Source organism: Herpailurus yagouaroundi, unplaced genomic scaffold, assembly GCF_014898765.1.
Source record: "Herpailurus yagouaroundi ecotype Mexico unplaced genomic scaffold, PumYag 180, whole genome shotgun sequence".
In the NCBI taxonomy this organism is placed as follows: domain Eukaryota; kingdom Metazoa; phylum Chordata; class Mammalia; order Carnivora; family Felidae; genus Herpailurus; species Herpailurus yagouaroundi.
In genome coordinates, this window is record NW_024412411.1 from 22,458,217 (window position 1) to 22,480,598 (window position 22,382).

The 22,382-nt window shown below is 42.4% G+C and overlaps 1 protein-coding gene and 1 non-coding gene across 3 annotated transcripts; one reads left to right on the forward strand and one right to left on the reverse strand.

Annotated features, from left to right (window-relative positions):
* Window positions 1–283: 283 nt before the first annotated feature.
* On the forward strand, window positions 284–20,561 carry CUNH11orf97 (chromosome unknown C11orf97 homolog). 2 transcript variants are annotated; one of them, XM_040489647.1, is made up of 4 exons: window positions 284–591; window positions 5,813–5,917; window positions 16,798–16,990; window positions 20,249–20,561. In XM_040489647.1, the coding sequence occupies exons 1-3, from the start codon at window positions 444–446 to the stop codon at window positions 16,974–16,976; spliced, it is 432 nt and encodes a 143-aa protein (XP_040345581.1). In that variant the 5' UTR covers window positions 284–443; the 3' UTR covers window positions 16,977–16,990; window positions 20,249–20,561. The 2 variants fall into 2 exon arrangements, with proteins under 2 accessions (XP_040345581.1, XP_040345582.1); XM_040489648.1 differs by having other exon boundaries at window positions 286–591; window positions 16,798–16,923.
* On the reverse strand, window positions 7,679–7,865 carry LOC121039568 (U2 spliceosomal RNA). Its single transcript, XR_005794848.1, has one exon. It is a non-coding gene; the product is annotated as a U2 spliceosomal RNA (small nuclear RNA).
* Window positions 20,562–22,382: the final 1,821 nt, after the last annotated feature.

Genomic DNA, 22,382 nt, shown 5'->3' on the forward strand with positions numbered 1-22,382 from the left:
ACAGGATGAGCTCAACGCACGTGAAACTAGCGACCTTACCCTGAACTCACCTGTCTAGTAACTGCTCCTACCCCTACCTGGAGTCCAGGGGGTGATCTATTCTTTGGGCCTGTGACCTCGGACAATTTCCTTAGCTTTCCTGAATCTCAGTTTCCCTACCTGGGAATAGTAACGCTACTCCTGCGAAGTGGGAGTGAGAAACAAACGAAAGCCTAATGGAAAGTCCTTTGTTTTGGTGGGTAGGTAATCGATGCTCCCTAACTTCAGGGCCGCCCCGGGGGCGCGGGACACCTAGGGCCTTGGAGAAGCACGCTGAGAACTTCTGCAGCCGCGAGGTTCCGCAGTCACTATGGCAACCGGAGACGCCCGGCGTTCCCTAGGTAGCGCGCGGAGGAGCGGAGAAGCGGAGAAGGCCGGGGGCAGCCGGCGAAGATCCCCGCGGCATGAGGCGGGAGGAAGCGGTGGCGGTGACCTCGGTGGCGGCGCCGGAGCCGGGCCGCGACGGGGAGCAGCCTCGGCCGCCGGCGGGACTGGGGTGCGGGGCGCGAGGGGAGCCCGGCGGCGGCGGACCCCAGGAGTCTTGCAAACAGCGTGAGTTCCCCTCCAGTCGCGCACCCGGCGCGGAGGGACGTGTGGCGTGCAGAACGCGTGAAATGGGGACTGGGGGGAAACGCCAGTAAGACTGGCTGGGGCCAGGAGGGTTTTGGAGGGAGGGGGCAGAGCTGCCGTTTCGGCAAAGGCAGGGGAGCTGATGGCACTGTGGTCGAGAGGATCAGGTCCCTTTCCCCAAAGCCTGCTTCACAAAAGTCTCCCTGAGCCCAAGTAGCCTCCAACCTATAGGTAGTGGCATTGGCCTGGAAGGTATTGAAAAAAAAGTGTGTGTGTGTGTGTGTGTGTGTATACGTGTGTATAAATTATAAAATTGTAAATATAAAATCTGCATAGAAAATAAAATTATAAAATTATAATTATAAAAATCTGTAATATATAATATAAATTTAAAATTGTATATAATAAATATATAAGAATATATTTATATATTTATATATAATAAATATATATAAATAATGCAAATTATTTTATATACTAAGTATATGTAAATAATATAAATATATTTATATATAAAATATGTATTATATATTAATATATTGCTATAAATTCCATATGTTATGTACAATTATGTATTATATATTGTATATGAATTATTATTTATATCTAAATAATATATATTAATTTCTATATAATAAAATGTATAGACATTTATAATCTGTATATATATAAATTATACACACACACACACACACACACACACACACAAATACGTAGATCATTTTGCCAATTCCTTCATTTTACAGACCAAAAAACTGAGGTCTAGATTAGAGGAAATGAAGTGACTTTCCTACAGTGGTTCAGCCAATGCTGGAGAAATACTTAAAACACTTAAACTCACATCTGTTGGACTCTCAGTTGATCAATTGTTACTACCTGAGGCTTTTAGAATCTCACAATTATGGGCCACATTTCAACACACGGTTTCCTCCTTTGCCCTGCCGAACACACAAACAATATTCAAGTGAGTAAAGGCAGCTCTGGTCCAGTCACGACCAACCTGGCTGAAACCTGAGTCTGCTCCAGACCTCAGCACTCATCCATGTTGTTCCGCGAATTTACAGATGTTTCACAGCCCACTTGTGCTCTACAGGTTTTCAGTGAGTGCTGAGGAATGATGATGGTGAATATCATAGGCCAAAAGAGGAACACCAGCAGTTTCTAGCCCTTCTGCATTGCCTCCTTGATTGCCTCTCTAGGGACCGGCCTCAGGCTCTAGCAGTTCCTTCGGTGCCCAGGCAGACCCCAGGAGGGAGGGGTGGGCTCAGCTCCCCTGTCTCAGGGGGCCACACACTCTGCTCCCAGGACACCTCATTAAGGACCCGCAGAACCTGTGTCTCCTAATGAAAGGGCCTCTTCCCTCAGCATCAGCCCCACATTCCTTGGATTATTATCAACAGCATGCAGGGGTCTTACTTACAGCAATGAAATCTAGTATGTTTAAGTGTACAGTATATTTAAGTACATCCTTATTCTGACTAAAATTCCATCTGGGAACTTTCCTTACTGCATGCCAGGCATTGGGCAAGCTGCAGAGAAGTGAGTAACGAATTAAGGCATGTGTCCAAACTTTCAGGAACTCACAAAGTCGGGGGGTGGGGCATGTGGAGTTCTTGCTTCCGCCTTCCGGAGAATCTTCTCTGAGGGCCTCAGCCTAAGTAGAGCCAGGCTATTCACACCCACATGAAGTACCCATTCAATTTTCAAATGTTTTTTGGAAAGGTCTTCAATCTCTCTGTAGTTTCTACTCCCTCATCACAGATCTGATCTGAAATAGACAGAGGTGAAATGAGGTCCTTTTCCAATGAAACACCCTTAAATTGTAGGAAGGTGGATATTTGAGCAGCCACCAAATCTTTCATAGACTTCAGTGTCATCTTTAAAATTCTTTGGAGCTCTCTCACCGTGCTGGCTAACCTCTTCCAACATTCTCCGGTTTATTAAATCACTGAATCCAGTATTCCAGATGTGATCAGATTAGGCTAGTGTGGTGGACGATAACCTCCCTTGAGCTGAACCTTATGCTTCTATTAAACGGATCCAGGATCACATTAGCTGTTTTGGCAGGTACATTGTATTATTAATATACATAACAAATGCAGTCTATGACATCCTTAGTTTCTCTTTCCTCTTTCGTCCAATTGAAAACATTTGGAAACTTTTCCTACCTTATATTTATGCAGTTAATTGTCTCGTCCTAAAAACAAGTTAGTGTATTTATCGCCATCAATACCATTTTATGAAATTTAGCATTTCGTTCCTGGTATGCAAGCAGCCCTTTGAGTCCTGAGTTTGCCATTCAGCAAGTCTGTGCCATTCTCACATTTGGTGAATTTATTGGCAATTCCTATATCCAAATTAGGAGGTGGTTCCAAGAGTTCCGAGTGGAGCCTCTAGAAGACCCTGATCTTTGCCATGAGTGCTCTGCCTCCTACAAATACACTTTATCAAATGCCTTTGTTGAAATGCAGATACATTATGGCTACAACATCCTCCTAATCTAGCTAGTGTAGTAACTGGGGTTTGGGAATCAGGTAGGCTTGGCTTTTAATTTTTATGACTAGGTTTGTGATTTCTGAGAGTTGCTTTCTCAACTATCAAATTAGGAATAATTATCCCTGCCCATAGAGTGATTTTGAGAAAGAGAGATAATATATGTAAGATGCTAACAATATATGTATGGTAGCATTCAATAAATTATAGCAATTGTTAATTAGCTCTTAACAAAAGAAAGCCATTTAGTCTGGGATAACATTGTTTTAAGTAGGTCCTTAAAACTTGGTGATCACTGTTCCTCATTGTCTGTGACTCACAAGCCATCTGTTGACTAACCCACTCAAAATGATGAAGATCAACATCCAGTTGCTATGTCAGAGTTTGTAGAATTTTTTCCTTTTTCCTTCCTTCTTTCTTTTCCTTCCTTCCCTCCTTCCTTTCTTCCTTTCCTCCTTCCTTCTTGGAGCAGGGAATATTTGCCTAGACTAAGCTCTTTCTCACTGTAATTTTTAACAGTTCCTCAAAACCTTTAATGATTTTCTCCAGAAACTCTTGTAGCAGCACAGCTGAAATTCGTCAAGAGACTTGCACTTAGAGCAGGTGATCTCTTCTGTACTACTGACCGGTTACAGGATTTTCTTCCTTCTTAGCCATGGTTCCTACACCCTTTCCTTCCTTCAGCTCCTAATTTAGCCAAAAACATTTAAACCAAAGTTAAGATTGAGTAATGCTAACTGCCACCTCCCATTCATAGGACTCCTAACTTTTGGGAAACAAACGTGAGACCCAGAAAGTGTCTAATTTTACCTTGTTCATGTTTGAGGGCATGTTTGAGTTTCCATGACCAGGAATGACCCACACAGCCAGAGGCAACTGGTCTATTACCTCATTTGGACCAGTCTGTACACAAGTCAAATCTATTCACCAGTGTATCGGTTAGTCTGGAAAAGATGAGGCACATACTACTGTGAGTTCAAGTCACATCTTAAAATAGCTAAAGTATTTGGTTGTTTAGGTTTTCCATGGTTCCTTGGATTGAGCTTTTGAGTATTAAGATTAGAACTACTTGTTCCCTTACATTGACAAGGCTGCATTGGAATTCATGCACAAGAGTAGTCTTTGAACTCTATCTAATTTAACCATGCTGAGTTCTGCTTGAACACATATTTGGTCTATTATTGTGCCAGATTGTGTTCTAGGACTCGGGTGGACTGAACAGACAACATTCCTGCCCTACAGTATGTATGGTCTGGTAAGGAAGGCATATACTCAACTAGTAGTTACATAAATAATGGCAAATAAAGCAAATGAAGCCATATACAAATTGTAATAAATGAAATAAAAGAAAAGAGGGTATCATGAGAAAAAGTAACCAGGGACATTTCAAGATTGTAGAGTCAGGGAAAGTTTCCCCAAAGAACTGACGTTTTAGCCTGCACTTGAAATTGGAGTCGAAGTTACCCAGGCAAAAAATATTAGGAGAAAGGCAGCTCAGGCCGAAAATGGAATGTACAAAGGCTTTGAGGTGGGAATGGGCAGCAGGGCCATGATGAAGCTCAGAGACCAAGAGAGTGGGGCTGACAGGAGAGACTGGGGAAGACAGTGTCAGCACAGAGCTCGGGGCGGGGGGTGAGCAGAAGAAATATTGCTAAAGTGCTTAGAACAAATAATGCAGTCCTCCACAATAGCAGTGATATCCTACAGGGCCAGGCTTAGAGGCCAGGAAAAAGTCATATGTCCATCTGTGGTTCATTACTACAATTCAGGTTGATCTCTAAAAGTAATGATTTTTTTTTTTATTTTTTTTTATTTAAAAAAAATTTTTTTTTTCAACGTTTTATTTATTTTTGGGACAGAGAGAGACAGAGCATGAACGGGGGAGGGTCAGAGAGAGAGGGAGACACAGAATCGGAAACAGGCTCCAGGCTCTGAGCCATCAGCCCAGAGCCTGACGTGGGGCTCGAACTCACGGACCGCGAGATGGTGACCTGGCTGAAGTCGGACGCTTAACCGACTGCGCCACCCAGGCGCCCCTCTAAAAGTAATGATAAATAATGCTGGGGCTGTTCTGTGTCATGTATCTGGATTATAAACTTCATGCACACATGTGTCTTATTCGTTGCTAGGTCCTCTGCCCCTAGCCAAATGCCTGGCACAGAGTAGGTCTGTGCTAAGGGTTTATTGAGTAGGGGCTTCTTGGTGGCTCAGTTGGTTAAGTGTCTGACTCCTGATTTCGGCTCGGATCGTGATCTCACGGTTCATGAGCCTGAGTCTTGCATCGGGCTCAGTGCTGACAGTGTGGAGTCTGCTTAGGATGCTCTCTCTCCTTTCCTCTCTCTCTGCCTCTCCCCTGCTCTCTCTCTCTCAAAAAATAAATAAACTAAAAAAAAAAAAAAGGGATTTATTGAATAAATGAGTTATCTTGAAGCTAACGAAGGAAACTCCATCTATTTCTTCATAATACCTGAAAAGAGGTATCTGAAACTCACCACAAAAGTTCAGGAATTATGTGACGGCAAAAAGTCCCAAAAGAACCAAAAATTACAATGAAAGGGATTTTTTTCCAAAATAGAGTCTCAGGGGGAAATCATCTGCTCTCTGTATGGAAGGATGTGTCCTTCTAGAAAATAGTTATTCAGTGGGCATAATGGCCAGCAAGTTGGGCGTAATTTATGATAAGTAACTAATTTGATTAATGTCTTTACAGGGAAGAAATTCTTGTATTCAGAACCACATAAGCGAATTAAGGAAGTACTGGAAGAAGAACTTTATATTAAAAGAGATGAATGTCACATTAAAAACCCACCTGCAGGTAATCTCAGTGACAAACGAAGTGTAGTTCTGAAATGAAACTGAAATTACCTATTTGATGGGAGAGTGATTATTTTATTGATTACAAAACCATGACTATCAGAAGAAAAATGGATCCTTGGGAAATTCTTGAGCTAATTTTATAATTAGTTCACCTCTGTGCAAATAAGCTTATATTTAGGAAAAAAAATGAGCTGGGCGTCAGCATCTACAATGCCGCCCCACATTTTTGGTGGAATTATTTAATTTAATGAGAAGTAGAGTTTTTACCAGGAAAAGCACAATAACATGTTCAATCTTTATCAATATAGGTATGACCAATAACAGTGGTTCCCAGAGTTTCGATTTCATCAGAATTACCGGGGAGAGCATGTTAAAAGCAGAATGCTGGGACTCATTCCTACAGTAACTGGCTCAGTAGTTGGGGGGGGGGGGGGGGGGAATGGGCACAATTTGCATTTCTACCGAGTTCACGGTTGATGTTGAGGCTGATGGCCCAGGGACCAGTTTGAAAAACCGCTGACCCAGAAGAGTCGAAGTCATTTAAACAGGTCAAAAAACCGGGGTGCCTGGTGACTCAGTTGGTTGAGTGTCTGACTTTGGCTAGGGTCATGATCCTGCGGTTCGTGAGTTCAAGCCCCGTGTAGGGCTCTGTGCTGACAGCTGGGAGCCTGGAGCCTGCTTCAGATTCTGTGTCTCCCTCCCCCTGCCCCTCCCCTACTCATGCACATGCTCTCTCTCTCTCTCAAGGATAAATAAACATTAAAAAATTTTTTTTAAATAAACAGGTCAAAAAACCATCCAAGAATTTTATTGTATATACACATAGTTTATGGGTTATATGGTCTGGGTATTGACAGTTCTCATTGATGGTTTGGGAAAAGATAAGCTCTAGAAGCCCAGAATCCCTCACAGATGTTATTTTGGAACCACTGGAGCCCCTCGTTTTTGTGATTCCTTCTCAGTGACTACTGGGTGCACATTTCATGCTTTTCAAACAATCAGGTTTTTATTGCAAATCTCTTGGGTACCAGCATTCCTAGAGGAAAGAAAAGAACTGTAAGATGTGACTCCTATACTCAGAGAACTTGACATTTTCTGAGGAGGATTGTTGAATCCGCAGCGGGGCCTAAATTCTCTAAGGATTCCCAAGAGCTGATGCTGCAGGCCCATAAGTGCATTTTTTCAGACTCTCCAATTTTTTTTTCCCACTTTCCATCACAGAACCAGCCATACAAACAGATTTTAGGCCTCCTCTATTGCCCATTCTTACGAAAGAAGAGACCAGCAAAAAATGGCCAGTTTTACTGATACTGTGTCTGGAAGGAAAATATAAAGTCTGAATGTAGAATGCTTCTACTAAACTGCTTCTCTGGAACTCTGCCTATATGTACAATTTCCCTAGTGGTTAACAAGATTTTTAAGTCTTACACTTTTATTTTGGGGTTATTTCATATACGCGCTTATAACTCTATAATGTATATACTAGCTAGATATTGTATTATTGTTATTGGTTACAATTGATTTTTTGACAATATAAGCGATTAGGAAATATGATATGATTTATAAAAAATTCATTTTTCTAAGCCATCTTTGCAAATATCCTTCCTATAAAATAGAAATGCTTGGGCTGCATTTTTTGAAACAGCCACCAGAGGTCGCACAGTGGGGGGGGTGGGGGTCTTTTAGTCCAGACTGAGAACAGACTCTGGAAGATTAAAGTTTTATATATTTTTATTTTTATGTTCGTTTATTTATTTATTTTGGGTTCACCATCCCTGGAGATACTGCAATACCAGCTCGATGTGTGGACGGAGAGAGCTCCTATTCCATCTCCCTGCTCCCCAAATCCACGTAACGTATTGTCCTCAGGTAGAGGACTTACCAGGTATTTTAACTGACCAGAGCACACACTGCATTTGATCTAAGCCAAAAGCCCGAGTAGCGATGGAAGGTTAAGTTTTAAAGGGGCTTTGCTTATGGAAAACAGGAACTACTGATTTTTTTTTTCTTTTTCTGTTCTTAAAAAAAAAAAAAAATGAATAAGGCTGGCAGCCCTGTGTCCTTGGCCACAACAGGGAACTGGCACAGGGAGGGTGCATAGTCTGAGTGTTGTCACTCTGGGCCAGCCACTGAGCCTCCTACTGCGGGGTTTCCAGTGACAGTGACAGACTCCTTTGAATACACGATGAAAGCAATCACTTCTCTTTCTGGAGAGCACAGCTTGTCCCATACACGCAGACCTCTGCATAAAATTTTTAGGGGCTAGTATGGCGCCCATAGCAGCTATTCCTACGTGTTAACGGTAAGCACACTAGACCCGTTGCTTCCACTGCTGCCTTTACTATTTACTCCTTCACCCATTGCAAATAGGCTTCTGTTTCCGTGAATCCAAGGAAACTGTTCGTTTCCAGATGGTGAGTGACCTTCCTCTTGAAGGTCAAATCCGATGATCTTGAAAGTCAAACACAGCCCCCAAACTCATCACACTCAACTTCTCTGTAGCACCTGACAGAATTGTTGACTCCTTCCCTTTGAAAAGACTTTGTCCACTTAGCCTCCGGGTCACCATGCTCCAGTCTCCTGGTTTTGCTGGTGCTACTCTTTGTCACCTTTGCTGGCTGTCCCTCCTCCTCCCCTCTAAACTTTGGAGAGCTCAGTCACAGGCCCTACATTCATTCCTTGAGCGATCACATCCAGCCCCGCTGCGCTCATGATTCCAAAATTTGTATCTCTGGCCTCTTTTCCCCTCAGATCCCCAAAGCATAACTTAACTTCCCACCTGGGTGTCCATTAGGCCTCTCAAACTTAACGTGTCCAGAACAGGACTCTTACTCTACACCACCCTTCAACAGCTCTTCCCCATCTCAGCAAATGACATCACCATCCACTCCATTGCTTAGGCCCAATATCTAAAAGTCAAATCTTCAAACTTCCTATCCAGTCCCTTAGCTAATCCTGTTAAGTCTACATTGGAAATACATCCTAAATCTCCCCAACTGCAACCTCGTCCAAGCCCCTTTCATGTCTTCCAAGCCCAGTAGTAGCATCCTATTACAGCTTCTACTGCTGTCCCCCCCATTCTGTTCTCTACACAGAACCCAGAGGGAGCTCTCACAACATAACTCGTTGCACATCGCCTCCATACTCAGAATTCTCCGATGGCTCCTTATTATTCTTAGTCGAAATCCCAGTCCCCTTGTGTGGTCTGCTCAACTTCTGTAGTCAACCCTTATGCTTCCCCACCCCACCGTAGCCACACAGATTTTCCTGATGTTCTGGAACATGCCAAACCCCTTCCCACCTCAGAACCTTTACACTTTGCCCAGACCATCAAATGTCTTTCTCCCTTTTCCTTCAAGTTTCAGCTCAAATGTCACCTTCTTGGAGGTAACATCTCTACCAGGTTAAAATAGAGACTACCCACTCCTCCAATTACTCTCTAATGTTCTATACCACTTTCTTCTTTCCGCTCTTTAAAAAATTGCTACCTGTAATTAAGTATTTATTTGTATACTTCTTTATTGACGACCTCTCCCACATAAGCTACATGAGGATGGGGGCTTTATTTTGCTTACTACAAATCCTCATAAAAGCCATGTGATGTAGGTATTATGATCCCCATTTTATGGATGAGAAAACTGAGATTTTGAGAGGTTTTTGCTGTCCAAGGTGATGCTTTAAGTGGCAAAACCAGATTCCAAACTCAGGTCTGACCCCCAAATCCCATTGGGTTTTATGCACTATAGTGTTTCCAGTGACATGTTATGACTCAGTCCCACGGGTACGGTTCTGCCCTTGACTGGCTTGAGATTTCTGCAACACGAGACATAGTTGATATGTCAACTCATAGATGAGTTCTCTCCTTAAACCTTGTTTCTTCCTCACACTCCTTGATACTAAAATGTCCTTATTCTTCTCTCACTTTTCATCACTTTTCATCCTCCTTTAAGAACTTTCTCCCACACATCCTCATCATCGAATATTAGTGTTTATCAGGGTGTTACCCACAGTTTTCTGATTGTTCCATTGGCTTTCCCTGGATCATCACCACTATTCCCACTCTTTCTACCACTACCTCATTATGATGTGCCTGTGTCTGAAATCTGTGTCTCCAGGCTAAGTTTCTCTCAGTGGATGTCCCATGTGCAACATCAGCACGTCCCAAACAAAACTCATGCTTCTCCTTGGTTTATTCCTTCCTATATATCACCTATCCCAATGCATGACGTGGCCTCATGTCCAAGTCCAAAACCAGAGAGCCACCCTCCATACCCACTCCAGATCACCACGTCCCACATCTAGTGAGGCTGTCGGGGGTATCTTAGTTTGGGTCAGGATCCCTAACTGTTGACTCCTCTGGTAGGTTCATCTTGCAAGCAGATAGACATATTTATTTGTTCTGCATTGTAATTTTTGAGTATATGAAGCAGCTGTCAACATTTTAAAAATCAGGACTTTTTACATACAAATCTAGATGTTTAGATTGTGTTGGGTGAAGAGGGAGAAGGGAGGAGAAAGAGAGATGTGACGACCAAGTTGACGTTCACAGCTGGCGGCAGTGACTGGAGTTGGGTTATGCCACCCTAGCTGGCCTGCCCACTCTGTTCCCCCTTGCGTGTGAAGTTCCCCAGTCAAGTGGGGCATTTCACAAGCTATGTTCACACGTCCACTGCAGACTTTCTCCTTTCATGGTGGAAATGGGAAAAAATGTGTTTCTCTGGTATCCATGCCTCCAACAAAAGTAGAACAAAATAAGAGTAGGAGAGCCAATTATTTCTTACCTCTGGCCTGCTTTAAATAAAACATCTAACTAGTAGATACATTATATATATACATATATATATACAGATATATATATATCTACATATATGTATACATACATCTACAATATACAGATATATATATATATAATATATACATGTATTATATATATTTGAATTTATGACTATAGATAAACAATCTATACTATTTCTTAGACATACCCAAGTCTAGGAGGCGCCTGGGTGTTTCAGTCGGTTAAGCCTCCAACTTCGGCTCAGGTCATGATCTCGCGGTTCGTGAGTTTGAGCCCCCCTTTGGGCTCTGTGCTGACAGCTTGGAGCCTGGAGCCTGCTTTGGATTCTGTGTCTCTCTCTATCTGCCCCTCCCCTGCTCTCACTTTGTCTCTCTATCTCTCTCTCTCAAAAAAAAAAAAAAAATAGACATTAAAGAAAATCTAAAAATATCTGAATTCTAAATATCTAAATCTAAATTCTAGGGACCCCAAGGTATATATGCATGCATGCAAGCATATTTGTGTAGCAAGGGATGCATTAATTGGGTTTGCTTGAATTCCACATCCTCTCACCACAATCGGATTGAGGGAAGTGAGATTTCAGTAAGCATCCAGGCTGGCGTTTCCCTCAACTGTCGATAAAGCACCAAAACGCCAGGTCACATAGCAAAGGGTGAACTTGCCAAAGAGCTTAGGCCATTTATTAAGAGGGGGGTTGGCCTGACGTCAGGCAACTTAAATCATAGCATGTTTTGTTTGTGACCGAACTAATGATGACAATTATGGAAGTGCCCAGAAGCAGTGGACTTAGTTATTTCTGTGCTTTTTCTCTTTTCCTCTGGTTGAGTGAAATCGGTGTAAGATCAAAATTTTCTTTTTCTTGGGTTGAAGGAAGTAAATAAGAAGTCTAAGATGCATTAATTAGGTTTTTTTAAAAAAAATTTTAACATTTATTTATTTTTGAGACAGAGAGATACAGCATGAACGAGGGAGGGTCAGAAAGAGGGAGACACAGAATCTGAAACAGGCTCCAGGCTCTGAGCTGTCAGCACAGAGCCCGACGCGGGGCTCGAACTCACAGTCTGTGAGATCGTGACCTGAGCCGAAGTCAGCCGCTTAACCGACTGAGCCACCCAGGCGCCCCATAGGTTTTATGGACGTGTAACGGAGTAAACATTGCCCTTATTTTGGAATACTTTTGTTTGGGTGGCAGTAGGAGATTCAGGTTTGTCTTCTGGGGCCTTCAGCGAAATGAGCTACCTAGTTGTTCATGTGGTCGTGTTGTGGCAGCGGTTACTATGAGTTGTGACGATGGGGGGGAGGGGGGTGGGGAGCCTGGGTGGTGCAGTCGTTTAAGAGCCCGACTTCTGCTCAGGTCAGGAACTCGAAGTTCAGAGGTTAGAACCCTGCGTCCGGCTCTGTGCTGACAGCTCAGAGCCTGGAGCCTGCTTCGGATTCTGTGTCTCCCTCTCTCTCTGCCCCTCCCCGTCTCATACTCTGTCTCTCTCTCAAAAATAAAACAAGCAACAAAAAGAGTTGTGACCACGTTGACATGGGCGAGATATCCCAGGTGGTTGTTACCCCTTACTTGGATCTGGGGAAGGACATCAGTGACCACAGGAAACATGGGCTTCCAGGCTGCTTAGCCCTCTCTTCTCGGGGATTTTGATTCTTTCCTGGCTCCTTGTACAGAGATAGGTGGGCTCAGTGAGAAGCAGTGGAGGCTGGGGTAAGGGGTAGGTGTGGGTCCAGGGCGTCTACATATATATGATGGTGGCGGTAATCATAATAAGTATTATTAGTAACGAATAGTATTACTATTATATTTTTGCGGTTTTTATAAATTATATCTTTCAACCCTTGCAATGACCCTGCACTCTTATTATTCCCATTTTGCAGATCTGGAAGCTGAGGCTCAGGGAGGTACAGTGACTTACCCTTTGTCACACAGTGCGCAAGGCTTTTCAGAAGCTGATGTCCTTGCTCTGAGCCATTGGCTTATAATGTCTCTTTTAAAACATAAGATTATTGGGGCTCCTGGGTGGCTCAGTCAGTTAAGCGTCTGACTTCGGCTCAGGTCATGATCTCACAGTTTGCGAGTTCAAGCCCCACGTTAGGCTCTGTGCTAACGCTCAGAGCTTGGAGCCTGCTTCAGATTCTGTGTCTCCCTCTCTTTCTGCCCCTCCCTTGCTCGCACTGTCTTTCTCTGTCTCTCAAAAAAAATGAATAAATGTTTAAAAAAATTTAAAAATATTAAATATAAGATTATGTTTTCTGAGGTTATTATTATTGAAATTGTATTGGTAGCAGATAGTATTCTCTTCAGTAAAAGAAAAGCTGTCACAATCTTTTCCAAGTTCTGCCTCAAGTTAAGTTCAAACTTGAGGTAGAACAGTTGTCAGAGGATTTACACATTCCTGCCAGATAAGGACAGGGTCTGGCCTCTACTCAAAAACAGTCTCATCATCCTGACAAACAAATGCCATTTTCTGCTCAAATCTTCTGTCAGATGAGAATGGAGTTTGGGGGGTGGGGGAGGGCACCTGGGTGGCTCAGCCAGTGAGGTGTCCAACTCTTGATTATCGGCTCAGGTCACGATCCCATGGTTTGTGGGATCGAGACCCACATTGGGCTCTGCACTGACAGCGGGGAGCCTGCTTGGGATTCTCTCTCTCCGTCTTTCTCTGCCCATCCTTCTCTCTCTCTCTCTCTCTCTTCTTCTCAAAACAAATAAATAAACTGTAAAAAAAAAAATTAAAAAAAGAGAATGGAACTCATGGGAAAGTTCCAACTTATGGAACGTTCTGGATAGGTAAGAATTAGCCTATTTCATCATTCACATATTCTTAGTGACTCCCTGAAGATTTCCCCCCTCCTTACAACTTTTTAAAATGAAGAGGTAAGCTTGTGAAACAGGTATTATCATTTATCATTTTACCATTTATCTTAAAACTGTTTCTACATTTCTAAGAACTTCTACAGAGGACTGTGTGGAAATACATTAATGTTTTAATTTAATGTTTTCAAGTTGCAAGGGCTTTTATATTTTCCTGGCTACAACCTGCAGAGGTTATAGTAATCATGAAAAATCCGATTAATAACACTTACTAGTTTTCTGTTACACAACATTACCTTTTGCAATGACTTTCCCAAGTGTCCTGCCAAATCCATTAACTTGTGTCTATATGTCCCAGAATGCATAAAAACTGAATTTTCAGCTTTGTTTATTTATTACATTTAGTACCAATTTAGAAAATGTAAAACATCGCTCAGCAAGTGTGGATATGTTTGTTATTCATTAATTCATTCAACAAAAATATTTTGTGTACCTACAATGTAAAGGAATTTACTAGACACTAAAGGCACGTTAAGGGAATTACAGAGCCTAGGAGTCACCAAAGATGAATTTAAATTGCTTGAATTTTTCTTCCTGCTGTCAAATCTCTTGACGATATTTACACAAAGGAAGCCCATATGATATGGCTCTAAACTGGCTTTTCAAGCTCCAATGTTCATTACTCATAAGCAGAGACAGCTGAAGGGAACGAAAATATTCTTGAAGGGCAAACTTCTCTTCCCTGAAAGACCAGGCCAGGTCCTCCTGGCTAAAATTTCTAGCATAAAGTCATGGTTTAGTAACCTTACCATTCAGGACAAACACACACCTAGAAAGAAAGGTCTCTGAGTAGAAGGGGTTGGGGGCAGAGAAGGGAGGAGGGAAGAAGACGCTCCTGAAGATTCTGAGCTTCCAGAAGGGATTGAATTGCTTCCTCTCAGCTGCCCTTTCCTTTCCAGGTTGCATGCCAGCCCTGTGGTCTCCCTGGCCCTCCTCCCCTCTTTGTCTTTTCTTCGTCCTCTTGGAATGCACATGCCCAGAACTGAGGGACTTGGATTTCTCTTTCAAGAAGCTGCTTCAAAAGGCACTTGTGCTTCTTTCTAAGCTTTAAAAAAAAAAAAATTTAAAAATGCTTATTCATTTTTGAGAGAAAGAGAGAAAGAGACAGAGCACAAGCCGGGGAGGGGCAGAGAGAGAGGGAGACCCAGAATCTGAAGCAGGCTCCAGGCTCCAGGTTCCGAGCTGTCAGCACAGAGCCTGACGTGGGGCTCGAACCCACAAACTGAGATCGTGGCCTGAGCCAAAGTCGGAAGCTTAACTGACTGAGCCACCCAGGTGCCCCTCTTGGCTTCCTTTTCTCCAGTTGAACATATCACCATCTGTAACTTCTTCATCCAAACATCAAGTCAAATCAAAGCAGTGCTGTTTTGTTTTTTTTTTTTCCCAGCAGCCTCTTTCCCTGAGTACAATAAATACTTACACATAACTATATTTTGCTTTGATTTTTTGGTCACACGTTACTGAACATCTGCATTTACATTTGAGGTGTATTCCCCAGTAAGTTGTAAACCTCCAGATATTCCTGTGATTGCATTTGAAAGCTTAGTATTAGATTAGTATGATTTTTCTATCAAATTTAATGTGGTTTTTCTACATCTGCCTCCTGATTTCAAATGGTTTGTCATTGGCCAGAACTTCCCACAATGTGGAACAAAACTAAACCTATTCCCTTGGTTTCTTTCCAAAAAAAAATTTTTTTTTGATGTCTGTTTGTTTTTGAAAGAGAGACAGACAGAGGGTGAGTGGGGGAGGGGCAGAGAGAGAGGGAGACACAGAATCCGAAGCAGGCTCCAGGCTCCGAGCCGTCAGCCCAGAGCCCAACACAGGGCTCGAATCCACGAACTGTGAGATCATGACTTGAGCCAAAGTCACATGCCTAACAGACTGAGCCACCAGGGCGCCCCTATTTCCTTGGTGCCTTACCAGTTGTTGTACACAGGGGGTATCTAATAAATGTAGCAGCTCTTTTCTGTCTCTAGACAGGATAGAAGAGGAGGAAGCTGGGTGGAACAGTGCGGAAAGATTTAGGTTAGGTATAAGGAACAGCTCAAACTTTGTAAGGTCTTGACAGAAGGAGACTGTGGAATCTTCACCGAAGGTCTTTGAGGGAGGCCGGAAAACCTTGCCGGCTTCAGCGACTCCATTCAGGAGTGGGGAGGGAGAGGCATGCGCTGACAACCCGCTTGGTGAGTCAGCTCATGGATTTTGACTGTGGAAATAGAATCTGAGTCCCTGCTTGGATAGGAAGATTATTGTCCCTGTGAAACTAATAGCTACCATTTATTGAATACAAAGCACTTTATTTCATCCAAATCCTATAATAATTCTTCAAGCTAAGTGTCCTCCCTATTTCAAAGCTGGGGAAACTGAGACATCGTGGGTTAAATGACTTGCCCAAAGTCATACAACTGCTAGGTGGTGAAGCAAAGGCTGAAACCCAGATTCCCCCCCTGAACCCAAACACCGTGCCCCTGATCACCACATGGCACAGAATCCTTTAGGGAGGAATCAAATGTTAGCGTGGGTGGTAGATTTTTACCAAAAGCTTGTTGATTGACTCTCGAGAGCCAAACAAATGCCTTTAGGATATGGAGGACGATCCAGTGCAAATCAATGAACTAAAACAATACTTACCGAAGGATGTCAGGACTTAAAACTGCCGTCTGCTTTGTATCAATGTGTAGTTGTCACGTCCTGAATATTTTGCTACGGTGTTTTTGCTGTGAGCTGGTTGTTTCCTTCAAGGGGAGATTAAATAGCATTGAGTGCAATGTATTAGATTGTTGAATGTAGTTGATGATACGGTAGCTTTTAATTATATTATCTTTGGAAATATTTTGCACTTCTAGGAAATAAATCCGAATCAGATAGGGTTGGCTGCATGAAGTCTATGTATTAACTAATTTATTACTGATCCTTTGTGTTTTGTTATGTATGTTTCTATATTGACTTTTCATCTATTTCTTTAGGGCCAGTTAAATTATCTAATTAATAGCACTATAGAGGTTTAATTGCCTGGGGGATAACTGAATGAACAAACTGGAATAAAAGATCAAATACTAAAGACCTTGGGTGGTTTGATTAATCACACAAAATAATGCTCCACCCAAATGACTGGAAAAATAATGACCACATAAACACTTGTAAAAAACATTTTGCGCTAAAAAGAAGCTAATAATTGTCATCTTGCTTTTGAAAATATTGACAGTGGCCCTGGAAGGGATTTGGAGCATTAGAAGGAATCTCCCTGTGGGAGTCTTGAAGCCAGGACTACGGAGCAGAAACAGTATGCTGCCACAAGCCAAGTACTATTCAAGGCACGGAGGGCTGGGAAGTAAGATCCGGACACTCCTGACTTCTGCTGAAGCCCCCAAGGGCTCCGATTAGTTCACAGACCAGCGGTGCATGCTTTATTTCAAGTTCTCAATCAGAATTCAGTCTTCTTTTGGTTTGCTTCTCTCCGGTTGCCTTTAGCTTAGCCGTGTAACCTCAGCGTGGAACTCAAACAGTAACAATTCAGCTAAGCAAATTATCCCACCGCTACAATAGAAGTTCATCCTCTGAGTTGTACTCCTGACCCTTTCCTTTTTATCTAAGGAGGCCTTTGTGGCACACGGCCAGCCTCGCTGGGGAGGCACCTTGGGCTGTCCCTTTTTCCAGACGGATGATCTTTGCTTACCAGTGGAAATGGGGAGAGGGAAGAGGAGGGAATTAAGGAAGAATCAGACTACTACTTTGCTTGGCTCCCTTGGTGTCACCCCAGTTGAGGTGAAAGGCCACCAAGCTGGGCCCAGCGCACTGTTCCTCACAGACACACATAAAGGTTGAAACAAAATATTATTCATTCCTCACTGTCATAGTCCGTGTCTGCCAGGAAATTGGTGGCAGGATGTGGAGAAAGCAGGGGTCTTGGCATGGAAGCGTAAGCAGTGTCCAGATATTCTAGGGACCTGAGATTCGGTTTACAAATCCTAAAAGTAGCTCTACAAATGGGAGGTTACCCTAGGATGAAAAGAGATAAGTGGGTAAATGCCAAGCTTGGGTAATGCTGTGTTGTACTTATAATTCCAGACTCCTTATGTATAATAATCTCCTGAATTTTTACAACCACCACAGGAAACAGGTACGATTCACTTGATAGGTTAGGAAACTGAGGCACAGAAAGGGTGAATAATTTACCCAGAGCCACTCAGCTAGTGAGTAGAGGTTCCGAGATCAGAATCCAGACAGCCAGTCTCCAGGGCCCTTTAACCACTAGATATTAGAGCCTTTCTGAGTCAAACTGTGCCCAAGAGCTGGGGAGTCTGTTGAACCTAAGAGTGGGGTGAGAGCTCAGAAAAAGTGGCACAAAGGAGGAGGGTCTCCTGGGAGGCAGTCTCTAGGATCTGATTCAGTAGGGAGAAAAATGCAGTCACTAAGAGACAGAGACACAAGGCTAAAGAAAGAAAGAACCCTGGTTACTAAAGGGGACTCATTGTAGCAAAAAAGGACCAGTATGGAGACATGGGTTCAATAATAAAGGACTAGTGGCCACCATTTGCCATGTGCCAGGCACAACAGTTAAGTGTTTTATATAGCTATGTAATCCACATGTTCACATAAGATGTGAGCTTTAATTTCCATTTTCCAGGTGAGAAAACTGAGGCACAGCGACATTACATTACTCAAGATCCTGTGTCTGGGAGGTGGTGAGGCCAGCACTACCAACCTGTGTCCGTCTGATTTCTGGGATGATGCTCTTAACCTCTGGGCCATCATGGCAGAGAATCTAGTCACTGACCCCGAGGGTGGAACCAGTGTGGGTGGGGTTCAACAGGCTGAGGGGATGTGGGGTTAGGATCCTGGGAGACGGCTCTACTCGAAATCCACAAAGATAGCAGTGTCCTGAAGTAATGTTGATTCAGCTCACGTCTGGGCCTCTTGCCCATCGGGGGCTGTTTATTTCAACTTTCCACCCAATTTGTCAGGTTCTAAGTATAGTGGGTAAATTCATCATTCCAAGAAAACTCACAAAGCAATTTATTTTAAAAAGTGAATGATTTGCTAAATGCCATATTATAAGACTGGTTTGAAGAACAAATTACCTTCACTTGAAGACATAAAAGTCCAATAGATGACCCAATTCATCAGTTGGGGACATAAGATTAAAAACACATGTGTTTCATTTTGACCATGATTGCATTATTTTCATCTGTACAAGTTAGGAGAGACTTGTTTATTGCTCCCCCTCATTTTTACTCATCTACACTTCCTTCCTAGCAGCCTCTAGGCCTCTATCGACAGCCCAGGTCAAGCACTAACAGTGATCATAATATCTTAGGTTATTATATCTATATAATCTCAGATTATAATTATTATAATCTATATATCTTAGATTATTTATTTTAGGTTCATCTCTGTAAGTTATCAGCTGCGTTTTGCCATATGAAATCCTACTATCTGCTATACAGATCACAGCTGATCATTCTATGCGAACCAGATTGGTAACAAGGAATTAGACTCTTCTCATCATCAATGAAAAAGGTAGACGTGAGGCACAGAAATATCATAGATGAACAAAATCCACAGATAGTTTTTAAAAACTGATCAGCAGTAAGGCATACGTATCAGAAACTCCATGAAAGCACAAACCACGTCTCTTCCACTAACGACCACATGCTTAGCAGGGTGCCTGGCAAAGTAGGTCCTCAGTCACCTTTTGTCATGAGAATGACCAGTGAATGACGAACCAGGAAGTACATGTTGGATGCCTACTCTATGTTCAGAATCATCTTGCTGCTAACTCACATGTGTCTCTCCCTCCACAAAAGTATATGGTTTTCCCTACTTGAGACTGCTAAGTTAAATAGAATGCAAAATAGAGGGAAAAGCGAGGGGACATATTGATTTTAGGGTGTTCGTCATGCAAAGTTGCATGTATTGTGTAACAGCTTCGAACTGATGCTTTCAGTGACAGGTTTTCCACGGATTACAATATTTCCAGGGACTTCTCCCATAGAGTATACTTCACTTAGATAATTCAATGGGTCCTCACCACCACCTTTTTCCTATTCACTTGTGCTTCTTTTTCTCTTCCTCATGCACAACATGGTCATTGTAGTGGTGACTCTTCCAACACTTAATACATGCGCCTTAAAATTTAAATTTAGAATCACGATCATCTAATTGTACTTCTAAAACACGTTTCTGTTTGATACTGTGAAGCATCCGCTGCCTTCCTCAGACCGACAAGTTTTATTCATTTCTTTGTATCGTTTCTTTCTTGTCGTGTGGCATATAACAACAGCAGCTAAAGTTGTCCAGCCCAGCACTTCTGAAGCTTTAATGTGCCTACAGATGACATGGGTGTCTTACTAAAACTCAGACTCCGATACAGTAGGTCTGGGGTGGGCTCTGGGATTCTGCCTTTCTAACCAGCTCCCAGGTGATACCAACGATGCTGGTCGCGACACTGTACTCTGAGAATTGAGGGTCCGGAAGACTGAGCGGCAGGTCCTTTAATTACCTGGATCACACGGGTGTGGCCTTTACACTCTGCTCTACCAAATGAAGTGCTGTTGGGAACATGAAATCAAATTTAGATTAAAAGGGGGTTGGGATTGAGAGCATTTCCCCAGAGTAAAAACTTGCTTATTTGTTCACTATTTTCTTTGCTCTAGGATAAGATGAATACATTTTTCCAGTGAGAAGAAACTTCCTTCTCCTGATGCCTGAAAAAACAAGAGCCCAAGCTTGTTTCACAGTTTAAGATGTGTAAAAAAAAAAAAAATGTATATTAGTCTGTAATTCTAATTATTGGTATTAATTCCCCTCTATAAATTAATCCGAGGCAATGGAAGACTATTGGCAAAGTTTGCTAAGCACCTGGAAACAAGGAAGAATATTATATTTACTTTTAGTTGGCACATTTGGAATACATTGAGTTGCTGATTTAACTTATTTTATTAAATGCGTGAAACATGATAAAACAAAGGCATGTTTACTGAGTCTTTACTTCGAGGTAAATATTATAAACCTTAACCCTTCCCTTAGTATAAGTATGTTCATCCATTAAAGCAAACAAACAAATGGGGCCCCCCGGGTGGCTCAGTGGGTTAAGTGGCCAACTTTGGCTCAGGTCATGGTGTTGCAGTTTGTGGGCTCGATCCCCACATCAAGCTCTGTGCTGACAGCTCAGAGCCTGGAGCCTGCTTCAGATTCTGTGTCTCTGTCTCCCTCTGCCCCTCCCCCACTCACACTCTGCTTCTCTCTCAAAAATAAACATTAAAAAAAATTAAAAAGAAACAAATAGGGGTGCCTGGCTGGCTCAGTTAGTAGAGCATGCAGCTCTTGATGTGGGAGTTGTGAGTTCGAGTCCCATGTTGACATGGAGGCTACTTAATAAACAAAACAAAACAAAAAACACAAAAATAAATCCAGGTATAGGTAAAGGTTAGTAAATGAACCATGTAGACGAAAGTCTCAGAGACAACAATTTCAATGCTAGTTTGGTAAGCTCATCATTTCTCTAGAATTTGTCTACTAAACAGTATGGATTTTACTAATGCTATTGGGTTAAAAACAGATTAAAAAGAAGGAGGAAAAACTATTCTCCCCCTTCCCCTTGTCAAACGTAATACATGTGCTGTATAGAAAAATGGGAAAATAAAGAAATGTAATGGGAAACATACCATCTAGAATTCAATTCCCAGAAACAACCACCGATAAAATGTTGGTATAATTTTATTCTTTTTTCCTACGCGTATGTTCCTTTTACATGTTTGAAATCGCTCTGTATACTACATACATTCATTATCGCTTTTAACATAACATCATACAATTTCCCATTCATTAAAATATAACTTTTTTTTTTTTAGTTAAGTAGCCACACAATGTCACATGAGTTTCAGGTGTATAACATAGTGATTCAACAGTTCCATACATTACGCTACACTTTCCACAAGTGTAGCTACCATATGTCACCGGGCAACAGTGTTACAATATCATTGACTTGTGTGTTTCCCTAGTGTAGTGATTATCACGTTAGCCTAACAGTACCCTCGGCTGTATTTTCTATGCTGCTGCTTTCGTCTCCGATCTTATTCAATCCAAAATTGGAAGCCTGGGTCTCCCACTCCCCTTCCCGTTTTGCCCATCCCCGCACTCTCCTCCCCTCTGGCAACCACCAGTTTGTTCTCTGTATTTACAGGTTTGTTTTTGCTTTGTTTTTTAGATTCCACATACAGGTAAAATCGTATCGTATCTGTCTTTCTTTGACTTATTTTACTGAGCATAATACCCTCTAGGTTCATTCATGTTGTTGCAATGACAAGATCTCATTCTTTTTTATGGCTGAATCATATTTCACTGTGTATGTGTACCACAACTTCTTTATCCATTCGTCTGCTTTTTTTAAATTATTTTTACTTATTATTATTATTTTTTTTTTTTAATTTTTTTTTCCTACGTTTATTTATTTTTAGGATAGAGAGAGACAGAGCATGAACGGGGGAGGGGCAGAGAGAGAGGGAGACACAGAATCGGAAACAGGCTCCAGGCTCTGAGCCATCAGCCCAGAGCCCGATGCGGGGCTCAAACTCACGGACCGTGAGATCGTGACCTGGCTGAAGTCGGACGCTTAACCGACTGCGCCACCCAGGCGCCCCTTTACTTATTATTTTTGAGGGAGAGAGAGAGGGAGAGAAAGGGGGACAGAGGATCTGAAGCTGGCTCCACACTGACAGCAGAGAAGACCAATGTGGGGCTCGAACTCACAAACTATAAGATCATGACCTGAATCGAAGTCAGACACTT